The 18,927-nt window shown below is 50.6% G+C and overlaps 1 protein-coding gene across 2 annotated transcripts in view; it reads right to left on the bottom strand.

Moving 5' to 3' along the window:
• Positions 1-6,835: 6,835 nt before the first annotated feature.
• CHST13 (carbohydrate sulfotransferase 13) overlaps positions 6,836-18,927 on the bottom strand; it is a 70,899-nt gene continuing 58,807 nt past the window's right edge. For both annotated transcript variants that reach the window (XM_042016801.1, XM_042016810.1), the window contains 2 exons: positions 11,543-11,619; positions 6,836-8,180 (listed from right to left, as the gene is read on the bottom strand). In XM_042016801.1, coding sequence (XP_041872735.1) covers positions 7,335-8,180; positions 11,543-11,608 — 912 coding nt within the window. In that variant the 5' untranslated portion in view covers positions 11,609-11,619 and the 3' untranslated portion in view covers positions 6,836-7,334. The remainder of the gene's footprint in view (positions 8,181-11,542; positions 11,620-18,927) is intronic.

Here is an 18,927-nt window from a genome sequence, read left to right on the forward strand (position 1 = left end):
ACAAGGCTGTGGCCAGTGACTCCTCAGGTCCTTGCTCCAGGGTGGCAATCTGATGCTACCAGGGACATGTCAGGGAGGCTTGTGGGACTGAAAGCAGCCAATTTCTCTCTGAAATTGAAGAAGCAATAGAGTCCTCCAGATAATAAGATGCCGAAGAGTCAGGAGTCGAGGACACGGATCAAACCTTTGAAAAATGTCACTAGGCCTCACCTTTATTAATTATCTGCCTCGTTGTTGGAGAAGGGAAAAGGGGAGGTCAAGTCCCCCAGTCTGCTGGCAGACAGATGCCTTATTCAAGGACCTGCCATCTCTAAACCACTTGTATCTGAGATGTGTTGGGTTCCTGCTGGCTTTGGGTGTTTCTTTGCTCCCAGCTCTGCTCTGGTGTCCCAGAGCTGCTGCAAAGCTGAAACCCCTGCATGGGTTTGACACATGGCTGAAGGTCCCTAACAGCAAAAGCTGTTCAGCTCTGGGCTGCCAGGCATGGAGAGAAGCACTCCCTGAGAAAGAAATAAGCTGTTGTCTGCCCTTTCTCCAAGCTTCCTCTTCCTTTTATTGTCATGAGGAACAAATTGCCCCATGCTGCTGAGCTGGAGAGGCTGTGCACGGCAGCTCCCTGGCAGGGAGGTTTCAGGATGCGAGGCACACACTGCCCTGGCTCGGGTCTTGCTGCTTTATCTTCCCCTGCAGCCTCTGTGTTGTTGGCTCTGCGCAGCCAGAGCACCCATGGGTGAGAATTGCAGCAGCAGCTGAGGGGGCCTGTGGGGAAAGCAAAGCATCTGACTGCCAGTCCCAGTTTCAGGGGCTGCATTAGAGCAGATGTACATATATATTTTAATAACTTAAGCTTAGTGCTTTACTTTGTAAACCTTTATTAGCTCCAATTTGGCACTGGCTTGAGCAGTCCTGGCAAATAACTCCTCCTGCCTCAACACCATGTTTCCTCCTCCTTGCTGCATTGTCCCCACCACCTCAAAGAGGTCCTCTCTGGAGTTTGGTGCTTTTGCTGATCTTGTGAATCAGGTAAGGCTGGTGCTAAAGCCAAGATGCTGGGGATACCCCAGCCCTCTACAGGATCCTGAACACATGAAACTCCTTCTGCTTTTCTCTTACTAACACAGATTTGCCCCTGCTTCCTCCAATCCTGCGTAAGACTTAGACTGGAGCAGGTGGCTGGTACAGACTACAAGGGACCCGAGTCACACTCCTCCAGCATCAAATCCCAGTGCCCAACGCTGGCTGCTTCTCTGCTGTGTGCTTGCAGCAAAGCCCTGGCACTGGTATGTCCCTTCATTGGGGGATTTCTGGGCAGAACTCAGCTTAATCTGCTTGTCACTGTTGACAGAGGACATGGATGGGAACACGTAATGGATGCCATCTGTGTCCTACTTGTGGGACACAGCTGCACCAAGGTGACCTGTGCTGCACCTTGTCCATGCTGGGCTCGAGGGTTGCCCCCTTGCAGGAGGCACTGAGGCTCAGAGGTGATGTGGGGAGATGGCAGAGGGCACAGCAAGACGTGCTGCTCTCCAGGGCACCCCTTGGTGGGCAGCCAAGCATCAGCCTCGTGCCCGCGCACTTAGTGCAGGGAACGCACTTAAGACTTAAAATTGCTTCCAGCCTCAAGAGAAATGATATAACCAAAGGAAATGGTTTCAATAAAAGGGGATTTTTTCCTTTTTTTTTAAGGGCAGTGAGAGGCTAGTTATTTGGCTGCTCAGCCTGTTTACTCTTTCTCTTTCCTCCTTTTTTCTTCTCTGTGCAAATGAGAAAGGGCCTTTGCTAACAAAGCTTATATGTAACCCCGGAGCACAACTTGGATCAGCATTCCTGTAACTCCATCTGAACTTGCTCCTCTAAGAAAGCACCCCCAGCCCTTCCAGTGAGTGGGCAGCACTGCTCTGTCCCCTGGCACCAATTGCCCCAGCAGGGCCAGAAGCCCCTGAGTTGTCCAGGCATCCTCCCCCTTCCCTCCCCTTAAAAGCAGAAATTTGATGCTTAAATACCTGCAGGCTCCTCAGCTTTTAAGAACTTTCAGTACATCACAGCAGGTCCTACCTGGTTTTATGCTCCCTGTGGTGTTGTGTTGGAGTGATTTTGTGAGGGAGAAGATTTGGGGAGGGGATTGTTTTCCTCCCTTTTCCTCCACAAATTTCAGTTTCAGAGCAGACTTGTGTGGGTAGCAGAGCCCAGACAGGGTGGGGACATTTCATAGTGATTTCTGTCTTCAGTCTAACCCAGCAGGAAAGTCACTGCCAGCAGTGGGCCTGGCTTCTCTGCTGCTGTGTCTGTGTCATTACAGTGCCCAGATTTTCACTGGGCTGGACCCACCCTGCCAGAGTCACCAGCACCTCGGTTCCAGCCAACAGTGGCTTTTATTTGTATTTAGTCCTCATGGCTCCCAAAGAAGCAATAGCCTTAAAAAAGGAGGAGGTGGGAGAGGAGAACTTCTTTTTTGCTGCTCTTTAGTCCTTGGCTGCTGAACTGCCCCTTTGGGCTCAGTGCTGGCCCTGGCCTGAGAAACCCATCCAATGCTGTGAGATGCTAGTGGAAGGCTTACCTTGCTGTAACCTTTAGAGGGAATAAAGGAAAATGTGGAGTGTTGGTAGAGAATGAGATTGGCTATTTTTGAGCCCTGTGCAGCCATCAGCCAGCTGATCTAGACTCTAGTAGTGGGCAGTGAAACAGTATAATTTTTCCTAATGTCCCATGGTTTTATTTCCCACTGTATTAGCAGTGCAGGTAGGTTCTCTCCTGACATCAGCCACTGGTTGTCCCCCAATAAACTAAATCTCAGCTTCATGTCAGTGTTGTGGGATGGGGACTGAAGAAGAGCACTGGAGTTTGGGAGAGGGTGGGTGCCTGCCCTGCACCACCACATGTGTTGGGGTGCTGGGGTGGCTGCTGGGACCTTCAGATCCCAGCTGAACTAGAGAGGAAGGTTGGTCAGGGGCTCCCCCATTCCTGGATGCATAAGGGTCTCTCTTTGCAGGCAAAGAAGGGGCTGTCACCATCTGTAGATGCAGATAGGAACAGGGGTTTGTTTTCAGGGACAGTCAAACCATTTATTTTTCTCCCCCCACTGCTTCCACTTACTGCCTCCATCCTAACACAGTAATTTTTCAGAAACTCTCTGTGAGATGGAGCTTCCTTACCAAGGACAAGCGAAGTGCCAGCCAGCAAACACAGGAAGTCTGAAAAGCCTCCTTCAAGGGAGACACTGCTTCCAAGACATACTTGAACACCCTTTTTATTTTTTTCCCCTTCAATGAAAGTTTATTTAATCCTCCAGCTGGTAAACAACCCAATCTGTGGTGCACAGCAAGCTCTGGAAGGAAACCTCCTGATCACTGAAGCTTTGTTTTGTTCCACTGGAAGGAGAAACTCAACAGTTTCACATGGGCCATGAGGGATGTGGACAGCAGCTCCACAGCATGGAAAACCCACAGCACAGGCAGAGTGCCCACCACTCTGAAGGCTGGAGCTGTTGGAGTCACTGGGAGGAAGGGGCTGGCTCTTCATTAACTGCTGAGCCACACTGGACTGTGGCAAAGCTCAACAGTGCAGCAAGGGAAGGTACTCTTATGCTGGGGGGTATGTGAGTATTTATATAATAAATGGGATGGTGTACAGACACACATATGTACACATGCATAAGCCAAATGTCTATTAAGTATTATAACCATATACAAATGTAATTACTCAATATAGAATGTGTAGATTGACCCAGCAGTAATTCTATTATACATTATAATATAATCATTATTTTCATTGTATATTTGTGCACATGTGAACATATCAAAGTGAGGCTGTTCTTGGTTTTTTGTGTCCCTGGTGCTCTGAGAGCTCCCCAGTAGCTCCCAAGCCTTGGGCCAAACTCTAGGACCAACCTGACTCATTTGGAGTTGCTTGTCCCCAAGCTCCGCAGCCTGAAGCCAGGACGGGAACCTTGCAGGAGGCTGGGGGACATTACTATCACGGTCCTCTCTTCAGCGAGGCCAGGACTGGCACCTTCTCCTGGTCACATTCCCTGCTCACAGAGGAGTGCTCGGGCAGGGCCGAGGGGATGATGCCCTGCCCTGCTCCTGGGGGCAGACCCCGGGGCATCCCCTTGTAGTTCATGCCCTTGCTGCGCATCAGGCACGGCCACATTCCCACTTCCAAGCAGAGGACAAACCAAATCCAGTTACACTTTAGAGGTGACCCAGGCCTCCTTGATATTTTCTCCTTAAAAAGAAAAAGGGACGCAGTGAAACAGTTTGTGAAGCCACAACCAAGCAGGAGCCCTCAGAGAAATTGTTCCCAGCACCCGTACAGGGAATTACACCGCCTGTAGTTGGGATCACCGGTCACACGGGGTCCTCCTAGCTCCGTCCTGCTCCCGTCCTCCAGCGCTTTTCGTCGGACCGGGAAGGGTCGGACCGTGCCTGCGGCGAGGGCCGCGGCTGCCCAGCGCCGGCCTCGGTACCGCAGCATCCCGACCCCCATCCCGCAGCATCCCAACCCTCGTCCCGCAGCATCCCGGCCCCCCGTCCCACAGCATCATGGTCCCACAGCATCCCGGCCCCGCAGCATCCCGGCCCCGCAGCATCCTGACCCTGCAGCATCCCGACACTCGTCCCGCAGTATCCCGGCCCCACAGCATCCTGACCCTGCAGCATCCCGACCCCTGTCCCGCAGCATCCCTGCTCCACAGCATCCCGACTCCAGAGCTGGCCCCGGAGCATCTTGGCCCCAGCAATTCAGCTTTGGCACGGGCAGAGCAATTCCTGGCCCGGAAAGCTCCGGCCCAGGCTGAAGATGTTCTCTTCAGAAATACAAAGTGCCTTTTTTCTGTTTGCAAGGTTAGGTTTTGCTTTGGAAAGCTTTGAATGTAGGCAGAGAGGAAGCCAAGGGTATGACCTAAGTGGGTTGGATTGTGGATGCTGGCTGTTGGGATTTTATAGAAACAGCCCAAAGGTGGGTATTTCTGAAGGTTCTGTGTGACCCAAAAGACACCGTTACAGGGTGCTGCCTTTAGCAGTCCAGGCCAAGGCTGGAGGGCTGCATTTGCTCCATTCGTGTGTGGCTGGGCTGTTGACTGGGTAAATGGGTCAGGTCTGATGGGGATGCCAGGGACAGACAGGCTGCCAGTCAAACAGCCACTCACAACTGGGAGCATCCCCCCATTGTCACCATTGCAGGAAAGAGTAGAAACCATGTGGCTGAAGAACAAAGCCCCAAGGTTGCTATTCCCTCACTTTCACACCAAAGAAAGCCCAAAGTGGGTCCCAGCCAGCCAGATATTTTCTAAACACCTACAGACAGCACAGCTGGGAGCAAGCATATCTGTCCTTGCCACTCACTCTGCCATCAGCTCGTTAGAGGTACCTGAAGGGAACAGTATTTAGAAAAAAACAACCAACCAACCATCCAAAAATCCATCCCTTTATGACTCCGCATCTGACCCCAAATTATGATCCACGACAACAAGCGATGAAAAGATCTTGCAGTGATTTGAACAATTATTTTTCCAAGCAGAGGCAGCTCTAAGCAGGGAACACGAGACTCCTGAGAAAGCAGAGGAATGCACTCCAAGCCTGAACGCTGCAGATGAAATTTGTTGCATCACATAATCTGTTTCTGTGCTTTGTGTTTCAGCTAGACAGGGAGATTCTAAGATAGCACGAGAAAGGCCATTTCTGCGAGATCTCCAGTCCAGATTGGGAGAATCAGTCACACTGCCAGGATCACCAGCAGCTTCATCTACTTTTCTTTTTCATTGCTTTGCTAAACTCAATCTGCACATGGAGCAAGCAAGGAGGGAGTGTCAACATGTAGGTGCCAGTGAGAGGCAGAGAGGAAAAAGGTTAAGATACAACAGCTGAAAGTTGTTAGATGGAAACATCATTTTTTTGCAGAGCCTGAGAGCACTGTGGTTTTATAAAACCTCCCATTGTATTGCACTAATAAGTCAAGTGTTTGCAGCCGAGCCAGCAGACACACTCCACAGCATCTATTACCAGTGTGCTTATTTACAAAGGCGGCCAGCAAGACAAAGCCAAACAGAGAAAAGGAAAGACTGAAATATGGACTGGCTTTAATTTAAAATCCTAGGGCTCGGTTTGTCATTTTCTTTTGTGTTTCACCCCCTCCTCCCCATTTTTAATTCAAGGAATGATTATCCAAAGGCAGCCAGCCAAAGGACTGTTTCCCTCTAGGTGTCTCTCTCCCATTTTTATTCTCAGTTTTTTCTCTCACACACACATACACACACACATACACACACGGACCTGGCCTCCCAGTCCAACATTACCTCTCCATTCCCACAGCAACCTCCCACACCCCAGCCCAGTGCTCCCCAGAACACTTCATAACTTTTATAAAGGGGCTGCACACGGAGGAGCCTGTGCTGTCAGGGGAAGAGAAAACAGCGCTGCCAGCAGGGCCCTGTCTGCCCAGCGGGGTCATGGGCAGGACACTGTGGATGATGGGATTTCATCAGAGCAGACACCTGCACCCCTGCTGTACATATGCCTTTACAACTGTTATCACCTGCTTTCAAAAAATGGGATGTGTGGGGCCTGGATTTAACAGATTTGACCAGAAATCCAGAGATATGCACACCACTGCTGTGGTAGTTCAGGAGAAAGCACTGTGGACCTGCTGCAAGCCTTTCGTCTCTGTCTTTGGAGTATTTTGCACCCCAGCTGAGAGCTTGTGGAAGGAGAGGAACAAAAAGTCCCTCCAGGGATAAATATGTGGTCAGAGTAACACACCTCTGTGTGTTACATCCCCCTCAGTGGGGGACAGCGTGGGAAGTGGGATGAGGACAGAGGAGAACAAGACAAAAAGAAAAGGTGGGAGCAATTTTAAATAAAAGGAAAAAGTTACATTAAATTATTGCTTTATTTCTGGTTCTATGCAAGTGTCTGATACACTCCACTCTGACCCCTGAGACTCCATGTCTGCCCCCAAACAGGCCAGTAAGGAGGAGAAAGACCTGAAGGGATCCTGCCCAAAAAAGGAGCCTTCCCAAGACTTGGATCTACAGAGGAGTCTCTTAGTTAAAAGGAAGTCCCCAACCAAGGCAAGCAGTGTCCAGTCCCACTACCATTCCCTGTAGATACTGAAGGCTGGGAGGGAAAGGGAAGGAAAAGCTCCAGCCCCAGTGTTTTGAGAAGTGTTCTTCCTCCAGACCATGCATGAACAAGGCATCAGGAGGTGGAGCAGACCCTAACAAAAGGGCACAGGGAAGAAGTCAACCAAGAGAAGAGCACAAGGTGAGAGGGAGGAATTGTGGCAAGATGAGAGTTATCCAGCTCTCCCTCACCTCTTCCCCCCCAGCCCCTGCCTCATCGGATGCGGAGGTAGGAGGGGATGGAGTAATTGAAGAGCAAGTAGTCCATTTTGTATAAATTAAAGAGTCTCCTTTGGTAGAAGGGGCTAATGTCCTGGAAGAACTGGGCTGTCATGTTGTCTGTCGTCCTTTTGGTCTTGGACGAAGCCGGGAACTTGACGCTCGTGTCGGCCCCCACCAGCTGCAGGATGTAGTTGGCATCTTCGGCCAAGGTCTCATACTTGCCCACCACGTCGTAGTGGATGATGCAGGGGTGGCAGAGCGAGTGCACCCGCTCCCAGTGCTCATTGAAGGGCTCCTCCTGCTGCGTCCGCGGATCCAGCAGGTAGTACACGAACTCCTCGAAGCGCACATCGTCCCCGCGCTCCAGGGCCCTGTCGCTGGGCTCGTGCCGGTGCCGCCGGATGATCTTGGTCCCGTAGCGCTTGTGGAAGGCTGTGTTGTAGCTGAGGGTGAACTTGTTGCGATAGGCCGAGACCAGGCGCTCGAAGGGCTCCCGCACGAAGACAAACTTGAGGTAGCTGCGCAGGCGGTAGTTGATCTCGGGAACGCTGTACTCGGAGAGGGTGCGCAGGTTGGAGGGGACATGGGCCTCGTGGGCAGGGATTTCCAGTGGGTCCTGGTACTTGCCTTGCCCTGTTAGGACCATCATCACCCGCTTCCAGTTAGTGCAGGCCACTTTGGGCACGTAGCAGTAGAGCAGCCCGTGTGTGTCGTCTACCACCAAGTGCCGCAAGTCATCCGGCTGCAGGAGACGCCGCTTGCGGGTGTAACGGCTGCAGACGTTGCTCAACATCTCCCGTCTCTGCTGGTGAACTGCCTGCAGGGATGACTGCTCAAACTGGGGAGAAAAAACCCAACAGAGATGGTCACCAGCTCGCCCAAGCTGACTGTGGCCTACACACAACACCTGGCCCACAATTGTCCCCACTGCCTCCCCTTTACTGGGTTGTTCTGTCACCCATGTGGGATTTTTGGAGACAGCACTGACTTTGAACACAATCGATTCGGTGCATTTAATCCTTGGACAGGCTGGCATCAAAAGAAAGGACAAAATGTGATGAGGAGCTGGGTGAGAAGAAAAATCAAAGGGGGTGAGGGAAGAACAGGCGGTGCAGAGAGGGTCAGTAAGGGAGCATTTTTTTAAAAGCAGGCACACACACACACACACACACAGGGCTAACGTGCTCGCCCTTACACCAGCCCAGGGGGATGCATGGCCCCAGGGACAGAAAGCAAAAAAAAAAAAAACCCTGTTTGTTGGCACAGGGCCCTGCACACCTCCTGCTGCGATGGGGCATTGCTGCCTCACACTGACACCCACACACATGTGCTTGCTGTGACACCCAGCCAAGGGCAGAAACGTGGCACACACATTTGGACCTGCTGGATGGAAACAACCTGGGTGTCCTGCCAAGGAAAGGCAAATGGAAATGGTCTCTAACACTGACAGTCAAACCCTGGTGAGCAGGAGGGGAGCTGGAGATGAGGTGGGGTGGCAGGTATGATGGAGAGGAGCAAGGGGCTGAGTAGGTGGTGGTGGCGCCCTTCCTGAGGGCTTTGGGTTCCTTCTCCTGAGGGACTTCTTCCACACAGGCCAGCCCAACGCCTCAGCTCTGGTCACAGTTTCCTTTGGCCGCAGGGACGAGGAATCAACACATGGTCCTTTATCTTGAACCCTTCTGACTCCTGCATCAATAACTGGAAGCTGTTGCGCTGGCTTGCCAGAAGCCCAGAGTCCCTTAACCCCTGACCCAGCTGAAAACCCCCTCCAGATCTGGGGACATGACCTTTCCTGTCATGGTTTTCATCAAAAATCCCAAAATGTCATTAGAACATCCGGGGAAGGAAACTATTTCCAGGAAGTCAGAAGGGGAAGGTCCCCTCCTCCTCCTGCCCACTCTGTCCCTGTTTTGCTCACAAGGGTTGGGAAGTTCCGTGTTCACCATTGCTGGGAAGATCCAACAGCCTCGTCTGGGAACGGCTGCACCAAGCACCCACTAACCCAGGGAGGCCCTGACCCCACAGGGCTGTGGCTTTAATGCCATGCAGTGACCACCATGTCACAACATCACAGTGGCTCCCACTTCGGGGCTGTAGAGACAGTCCTCCCAGTGTCAGAGGGTGCCACAGCAAACAGCCCTGCAAGTGCACAGATGTGACAGCCTCCAGATGAAGGGCAAGGGCAGGCCTTGGTGCCTACACGGCTGCTGAGAGGTGTCACTGCCTAGACATGCCTAAGGACACCCTTTGCCAGGCTTCAGGTGCTCCCTCACTGCTCCCTGGGGGCTAATGAGGTGTTTCAAGGGGCAGTGTTGTAAGGGCTTGTAAAGCTCCTGCCAGGAGCTGGGACACTGAGACAAACTGTCCATCCTGTGGATGACCCAGCAGACCTGCCATCTTCAGAGAGACACGAACATCTGGGCAAACAGCTCCTTCTGCAAGGGATGAACCCCACTCAGACCCTTTTGGATCTCATTTCCACAAAAAAAATAACCTCTCCCAGGTCACCTTAGTGACCACTTTCTCCAGGAACCTGCACGGGCAGTAATCTGAGACAGGGACAGGAGAAAGCATCCCATCTTTGCTCCTTCCAACAGAGAGGATGCCCAAACGAAGGAAATGCAGGTGAACAGATGTGGTGGTGACTGCCACCAAGATATGACTCTGACATTGTTGGCTACTGGGCTATAAAGAAAATACAGCACCAAGGGAGGTGATAACCATGGCTGAAGAAGCAATCTCATGCTGCCTTGCAACACAGCCAAACCTTTCAGTAGAAATTTCTTTTGTTTGGAGCCTCCCCATCAGCTTTTAGAATTGGAAAACCTTTTTGCAAGGGCTTAAAAAAAGAGGCATTTTAATAATGTGATTTTTTTCAGGTATTTTTTCCTGCACTTGCATAATTCAAAACTCAGACAGACAGACAGACACTGTCTGCAGGCATGGCAACAAATAAATGTAACTACTTTGCAGCAGCCGCCCACTGGAATAAATGCATGTCTTGCAGTTATTTCAGAGCAAAATTGCTCCCTTCATTTCCTTCTCTTAAAAAGCCAGGGAAATTAAGTATCGCTTATAAGGAAATAACACCATGACATTCCATCAGCGTCAGGGTTTGCTGGCATCATGGCCAAGGGAGTCCATATTTGCCATTTTTCAGAGAGCAAACGTACTTTGGCTGCTTAGAGACACAAGAGCATCAACCTAGACAGTAACACAGAGCAACACACATGGAAAGATCTGGCCCTGGCTGCACCGGGAGCTGCCCACGGGCAGTGGGGAGGCAGCAGGGATGGCACAGCATTGCCCTCTGCTCCCGGGGGCTGCAGCAGATGACAGCCCCATGGACACGGGGAGACGCAGGGCACATTCGGTGGCTGGGGCACGTGGCATGGCACCCGTTGGAGGGTGGCTTCCCACAGGACTTCCTGCAGAGAAGCTGTGGGTGAAGATCCCTCTGCAAAGGCATGTGTGGCTGCACGAGGGCAAAACTGCCTGCCCTGGGGGAAACGCAGCAGAAAGAAACAAACAAACACTTTTTGCAGCTCCAACCACAAACCCCGATGTGAAGGGGAAGCAGGACACCTTCCCTGATTCCTGCACAGGGAGGGACCCACTAACCCCACCTGGAGGGGAGTGATCCTCCTCCCAGGCTGTGCCTGGCTGCTCATTTTTCAGCAGGTGTCGCTGGCACAGCTCAGAGTCATGGAGAGGCCTGAGATGTCCCAGGATTATAAATCCCCCACGGCTGACTCCAGCTATATATATATATATATATATATATATATGCACATACCTATGTGTGTGCATATATATACAGCACTTAACACAGAAACATCTGTCAACTACTAGCTCAGGAAGGGCAGCAATGATGCTCTTGCCCTGCTATGATGGCCCAGAGAAGGCTTTGAAATGTTCAGATGGTGAAATTTCCCAGGTTTGTCCAGCTATGGCTCAGCCCACTGGTAATTGAAAGGTTTGCCCAAGTACCAGCAAGTGCCATTAGCAGTTTTTATCAAGTTACTCCCCCAGGCAGTGTGGTCTTGTCTTTTAGACACAGCCAAAGGCTCAGCTGCAAGGACCTTGGGGGTGGCTGGACATGGCACAGTGCCCCACACACCAGAGGGGTGGCAGACAGGGTCAGCACTCAGTGCTCCACTCGATCTTCACCCCACCACTTCTTGGTCCCTGTCCCCTTACCTGGTCACTCTCATACAGGGCCTGGAGTGGGCTGCGACCAGCCTTGCCTTGCCAGGTGGATCTCATATCTTCAGAGGCTGAAAAAGGAGTGAGGAAAGTCAGAGGGGTTGGAAGGGTCTGCTTCCCTCACCTTCTCTTGAGATGCCCAAGTTGGGATAAGACAACATCTACCAAGAAGAGACAAACCCATTTTGCTCTGGAAGTGGTGCTCAAGCAATGCTCTTCCCTGCCCCTTACTTTTTAACAAAACCTGCAGTTAGGAGTCAAAAGGTCCAGACCTATTTTTTAACAAATAAAAGACCATAAATAAACGTAATTGCTCTTGTTACAATCTCAAGAGCAATTGGGAAAAGTTTGATCCATATGCTTTCAGGAAATGCCACTTCCCCCAGGCTGTATGTTTGAGGGAATGGCCCAGAGGAGACAGGACCTGACCAGCATTGCCACAGCCCTGTGAGGGGTGAGATGTCCTCTGTGCTTGGCAGAGGTAAGGGGCAGATCCAACACTGGCAGCTCTGTGCTGAGCCCCCACAGGCTCAGAGTTTGCACTTCCAGGCTCAGAGACACGGACAGGAGCACACAAACTGGTCAGGTGCTTTGTTCTGACTGGTAAATTAACTGAAGCTCTTACTAGCTATTTATATTTTTTTTCTTTCCTTCTAAACCAGCAGCATCTTCTCTGGTGTTTGAAGCTCAAGACAGCCACCCAGACAGTCCTTGCCCCCTCCCTGCCCTGCAGATCAGCTGTTTCACTTTGGAGCTCCATTTGCAGCAGCACCAAACCCAAGGCTGGATCTGGCCAGCCATGAGCGCTGCACCAGAAACCCAATCAGTGACAGCTGCTCAAGTTCTCATGTTCATAAATTATTTAGGGATGCAACCACCTTCCAGGCTAGGAAGCATCTGCTTCAGCTGCCATTCCTCAGCCCCAGGGACCTGTTTCCAGCACAGGGGGGGCAGAACCATGTGGCCTGGATATCCCAAACCAACCCATAGAGCCAGCCATGGCAGGGGCACAGGCTCTTGCTTGCAGCAACACCTCCAAGCAGCTCTCCCACCACCCACCCACCCTCTGCTTCTTGGCTCTGACTCTCTCCATTGGCAGAGGATGCCACGACAGTTTCCACATGAGAAGGTTTGTAACCATGGGGGTTGTGCAGCCCTGGAGTTGGCTTCCACAGAAGGAATCACACCATGAATTTTAAAATTGAGAATTATGTTTTTTCTGAAGGGGAAGATAGGACACATTGTTCAGGAAACTGTGGCCTGGGAGGCTCTTCCAGTCCTCCAAGTTCCTGGAAAAAGCATCTGCCACAAGCCATTTCTGGCAATGTGAAGGTTTATAACAGAAGCTTTTCACATGACAGTTTGGAGCTCTGGATCTTTTCATTCACTGACCGTCACCAAACAACCCCAAATTTGTTATACAAGTCCCAGATGGCATCTGTATAACCAAAATAACCAGAAGGAAATATCCAGATCCTGTATTCATTTTCACAGGCTTGTATTTTGCTTAAATGAAAACTGCTTCAAAGCACAAAGTCACCAGGGTCTCAGCTAAATATTATTCATTCCTGGAGCTGTAATTAGGAGGAAATGACTGCCTGACCTCACAAGATTTCATCAGCAGTGCCTGTACGCTTGCGCGTCTGTGGGAAATGACACTTCCTGCAGCACTGGATTGATCAAGATGTGACTCGACGAGAAGGTACAGTTTCTTCCTCAATCCTCTATATCAGTTACCCCACAGGAGGGTGAAATGGCATCTGTGCCAGTGGGAGATAAGCAGAAAATCCAATGTACAGTGCTGGGCTGAGATGCTCATCCCAGAGGAGCCCCGTTTCACATTTCCAGGTGTTCCACATTTTCAGCTCTCTGCAAATGGCAGGGAATGAGATCGACCTTGAAAACTCAACTCACTGCAGCTCACATCTGCAAACAGAGAACACTAAACTTGAGCCCCTTTCCCCTTTGGCTGGGGCTGATAAACTCTTGTTGGATGCAGGACTGTGACCCCGCTGAGGTCTGCCAGCAGCACCTTGCAGCAGACACTGCTCCTATATTTAGTAAAAACAATGTGGAGGCGTTTGTTTTCGAGATTAACAGGCACATCAGCCAGAACCTTCCTCACCGGGACAGAAGCAAACCCCGGGTGGTTCAGGCTGACTGAAGGCTGCTAGAAATGCAAATAGCTCGTGCTGGTGCTGCTCAGAGCGGCATGGAAATGTCCCAGGGAAAGGCTTCAGTGCCTGTAGCAGCGTCAGGTCATGGCCCCTGGAGGAGCGCTGGCTCGGCAGGAGGCTCTTTGGGCTCAACAAAAGGCAAATCTGCAGCAAAGTGGGGAGGGAGCAGAGGTCAGGCAGATCACAGCCATGCTCTGACCTCTTTAGTCCTCTTCTTTTCAGAGGGACCAGTCTGGCCAGTGGCTGCTGCACCTCACGGGGCTCTTGCCAACAGCCCCAGCAGAAACGTTGCAGAATGGATTTCCTCCAGCCCTTCCCCAGCGCAAGATCTGGCAGAGAACAAGGCATCTTCTCTGGATAGCAGCAAACGCCCTAGGATCCCTGCTATGCTCTGGCTGTACAGGGTTCCAGAAAAAAAAGGGGAAGAGAGGGAAAAAAAAAAAAATGGAAAAAAATCCCTGCCAGGCTGCTCCCGTGCAGCTGGAGGAGGCCGGGAGTGCTGAGCTGGCAGGGGAAGACACCGGTGCTGGCCGCATCCTGACGGCCTGCGCGCTCCAAAGCGATGACACCATCCGTGCCCCGCGTGCTGCCAAAGCCTTCAGAGCAAGGCCTGGCCCAGCAGCAGGGTTTTGGTTATTACAAGGCTCCACTGCAGGAAGTCTCCCTGCTCAGAAACTGTCTGCTCGCACTACACACGGCATCCCGAGGAGAAAGGCAGCCGGGATCCTGGCTGGGCCATGACAGTGACTTTTGGAGCCAGAGTTAAGCCCCGTGGCAGAGGGGCAGATGCAGCTGCGGCCCTGCATGGCTCCATGAAGCGTCGGTGCATGAGGACGGCAGCATCCACTGTGTCCCATGGGATGGAATGTCCATTCTCCATAAGGCTGGGTCAGAGCGGCTGCAGGTGTGTGAACAGAGACAAGTCCAGGCTGTCTGTGCCCAAAGCATCCCCAAAACATCTGGGATCACCTGGCTGTCACAGCGGTAGGCAGGCCAGGGCTGCTGCAACCCGTTTGAGCCAGCAGCAGGCTGTAGACAGTGATTTAATGGAGTCCACCCCACTAAGATCAGCCTTTGACACCCAACACAGCCCTGCCCCATGACCCCAAGCTGTGGCCACCCCCTGTTCACCACCCCTCAGCCCCACCAGCTGCAGCACCACTGCTCACACAGTCCTGTCTCAGCCCTCCCTGTTGCCAGACACTGGCTGGAATTTACACATGTCTCCTACTCCACTCATTCATGCTGAGAGTGAGTCAAGCATCCCATTTATGGTTTACCCATATCTAGAATGCCCCTGGAACTCCCAAGAAGTTTGGGAAGGCCAAGGAGTACTGAAATAAATGGTGTTGAGGAGGGAGTATCATGTGATGAATTAATGGTTTGTGCTGCGTTTTGGTGCCATGGCCCTGAGTACAGAAGGATATTCCATCATGCAGGAGCTGCCAAGATCTTCACATCCTGGCTCTTCTCCTGACTTTATAGCTTGTTGCCGAGGTTTCCAGATTCCACCACACGCAGTGGTAATCCTTGGCAATTTAGCATTGCCACAATTGCATCTGAAAGCAGGGACATCACTTAGCCAAGGCATATCAACTTTCTAAAGCAGAAAAACCACCAACCCTTGGCAAGTGCAGGATCACTATTTGGGTGAGAAGTATCAACACAGTGCATGTCCATGATCCAAATCTGAAGTGTTTTTCACTGAGACAAGCAGAAGGAAGTATCTGTCCTCTGAATCTTCAAATGATGAGGCAAGGGAATAGGAGTGACGTGGAGCAGGAGACCAAAACCACTGTGCTGAGGCAGGGACACTGACCAGAAATCACTGAATAAGATGCGCCTGAAAGGAAGCTCAGGCACATTTTTGAGTCTCCTGTGCTACAAGGGCTTTCAGACTTTCTTTTGGAGCTTAAAAAGATGCCACACTTCCTCCCTTCTTCCCTCCTGTAGCCCAGATTTCAGTGCTGTCCCATTACAGCTGAAGCTACTCTCCTGCAGTGGGTGACATCAAGACCGAAGCAGGATCTGGGGCTTCAATGTCTTGCCAGCTGTCCTTGGAAAAGGGAATAGATTTTAAAGCTGTGAACATTTAGGTGTACTAGCTGATTGCAAAGACAGCCAGACATGTGTGAAGTGAGGGAAAGACTGGATCATGCCAATTCCAGACTTCTGGAAGCAGCACTGAAAGAATATGCTGTTTTGGCTGCAGAGACCCTTAATAAGGGAGGGAGGTTCTCTGCAACCACAACAGCAAATCCAGTGCGTGAATTGAAGAGTTTGGCTTGGAGACAGGATTCAGGCAGCAACAAGCCTGCTAGGCTGACATCAGCATTACCCAGGCTTTAGAAAACAGTCTGAAGGAAAGAAAGCAATTAAAAGATGTGGGTGCAACTGGATAATAAATAATTTAGAATGAAAATCAACATGGCATTTACCAGGCACTGCTCATACCCAAGCAAACTTGTCTGTAAATAAAATTAGCTGTTTCTGTAGATCAAGCCATGTGGTAGATCCTCACCCAGATACACACAGTACATGAGAAGCAACACAGCACAGGAAACAAGGACTTCAGTCAGAGAGGATGAAGTTTAGAAGGTGAACTGTAAAGATCACGAGCAATGAGAAAGCAAGTGGCACTGAAATGAGAAATACTGGGCAGAGGGCAGATTTCTAGAAATATACCTCCCAGACTGGCTTTGGGATTAATACTTTGAGAAGGAGTTGACATAAAACCAGAAAGATACTGATGATGGAGAAAGAATTGAGAAAGGCTGCCATGGCAGGAAGAGACTGAAAGACCAACAGGGGACCTGAAGTTCTTCCTGGATGAGGGGAGTGGAAATTTAATAGCCTTTAATTTCACAATGTTGGAATTCAGCAGTTTCTGCTACTTTGGTGCTGGAAGTGGCAGGAGGTCCCAGATGCATTAGTTCTGGGCCATCAACTGCTAGTGTGACAGTCATAAAAAAAGGCAAATGAAGCCCTGAAACAAATCAGGTGAGATATTTGCCATCGCAGCAAAAGAAAGCATTATCCATATGGTATTACCCATAGCATTGGTGACCCTCACCTGCAGCACTGACAGCTCTGCTCTCCTGGGACCGAGGCAGATCCAGAGCTGCTGAGAAGCGCTGCCAGGTGACCAGGTGACCCCAGGACCTGCTGCACCATGGGAGGCTGCACGGGTGGGATGTGTGTATGAGCTGAGCCGGGATGCGACTGCCCCTTCAACAGGCCAGCAGAGAAGGATGGGAGGTGTTTCACATGCAGGACATCATCATGCCCATTCGCTCAGGTACCAGATAGGAAGAGGTTTGGAAACCCCAGATTGGTCAGAGTCAGTGGCTGGGATGCAACAGGAAGAATCCTAACTCATTTTGGGCTGGAGGATGAAGCTTTCAGATATTTTCCAGGCTGGACCCTGGGGCCACAAGGAGCCAAAAACTCTACGTGTGGTCTCCAATATGAAACACTGGAGAGGGTTAACACCTGGAGGAGATCCAGTGGTCTCCAGCCAAGGGAAGTAAAGAGACAGCACATGTACTTGCACATGAGCAGGCACCCCAGAGGCCCTGAGGAGCTAATCCTGACCCCACCACGGCCTCCCCACTGCCGTCTCGCAGCCCCAGCTTTGCTTCCTGTTGTGTCTGCGCAAAACCTAAAAAAAGAGAAAAAAATAATTGTGGTGCCTGACATGATCAGTGTAAATTACAGCCTGCAAATGCCAGCAGGTCAGTGGGAGAGGTGCTTTGTTCTGTAGGAAGACTCAGTTCTCAGGGCAGACTCTCTCAGAAGGGGATGTTCTCTCTCACACCAAAGAAAAAGTTCTGAAAATGAAGGTGATATTTTTGATGGATTCTGACTTGAACAAAGGAAAAAGGACTGGTGACAGGAGCTGTCTGCCTGGCACACATGCCATGTGTGCAGCTGAACTGCATTCATGGGAGAAAGAAGAGTGTACAGTGGGAAACAAATAACTGTATTACCAGAAGGGTAAACAACGCCCAGAGCTCTACGGTGTACAGGGATTAGCACTTGTTTTAAGTCAGTCACTGACAGAGGCAGAAATCAGGACCTGGATCTCTTTGTGGGCACAGCAATGAGCTTCTCCAGACCTTGCTGACTCCTCTCCAGGACCTGCCAGGGACAATGAGTGAGTGCTTCAGTCACAGCAGTGACGACTCACTCACCCCTGACCACAAAGATACTGCTCCACAAAGACAGGCTCCTCACTACTGAAATAACACACCCAAGAGATACAGAGAAGGATCCTGCCATAGAATTTCTGAGAAGATATTGTGACTGTGCTAGTCAAAGCCAAACCCTAGCTGCAGTCATCGGCTGCTAAATCTGTCCATGTTTTGATTTTAACATCCAAGCAGAACAAAAAAAAGGAAAAAAGGAGAAAAATAAAAAAGAGTTTGGCAGCAGCAGTGATGGATCCAGAAAGTTCTTGCAGTCTGAGCTCAGTTTTCCCTTCTGGTTTGATAGCAAAGACTGGGACATGCAGCTAGAAACCCAGACTACATGAGGATGGTCCAGGACATGGAGGCCAAGAAATCCCACATGGGAGCACCAGTTGAACTCCTGGGCAGTGTTCAGTGGTCCACATGAAGAGCCCTGCCTGGAAGGATCAGAGCTATAGGGCCAAACAGGGCTGTCTTCAGAAAGCACTTTACTGCTAGGAAGCTCTGGCTTTTATGCTTGGGCTCCTACTGGTGGAGAACACATTTCCTTAATTTCTGCCTACTCACAAAGGCTGATTATTGCTTGTTGTTTTGGTTTTCTTTTAAAAGACAGATACTTCTCAAAACAATGGTGATGTGAGAAACCAACATCAGAATCCCACAGAGAACTCCAGACTCACTTACTGCCTTAAAGTTGTGGAAGGCAGTGACCTCTCTTTGACAGACAAGATGACCAAATAAGTGACCATTTGCTTTCTCACATCATATACTTGGCTGTGAAGAACTGTGGCAATTCTGGTGTTCACAGAGCTAGGGGAGGACCTCTGGGAATTATTCCTATTTTAATCCTCACTGAAAGGTTTTGATTTGGGAATGGGAATTTTTAGCTCCAAAAGCAAATCAAATGTTTGGCTTCATAGAGGCAATCAAATCTCCTTAGATTCTTGTGACTGCTCATTTTTACTGCATCTAGAAAGTCAAGGATATAGACAACAGAGGCTTAATTAAAAAG

This window comes from Corvus kubaryi, unplaced genomic scaffold (assembly GCF_017639235.1).
Source record: "Corvus kubaryi isolate FWS band 111438036 unplaced genomic scaffold, C.kubaryi_AGA036_p1.0 136, whole genome shotgun sequence".
Classification (NCBI taxonomy): domain Eukaryota; kingdom Metazoa; phylum Chordata; class Aves; order Passeriformes; family Corvidae; genus Corvus; species Corvus kubaryi.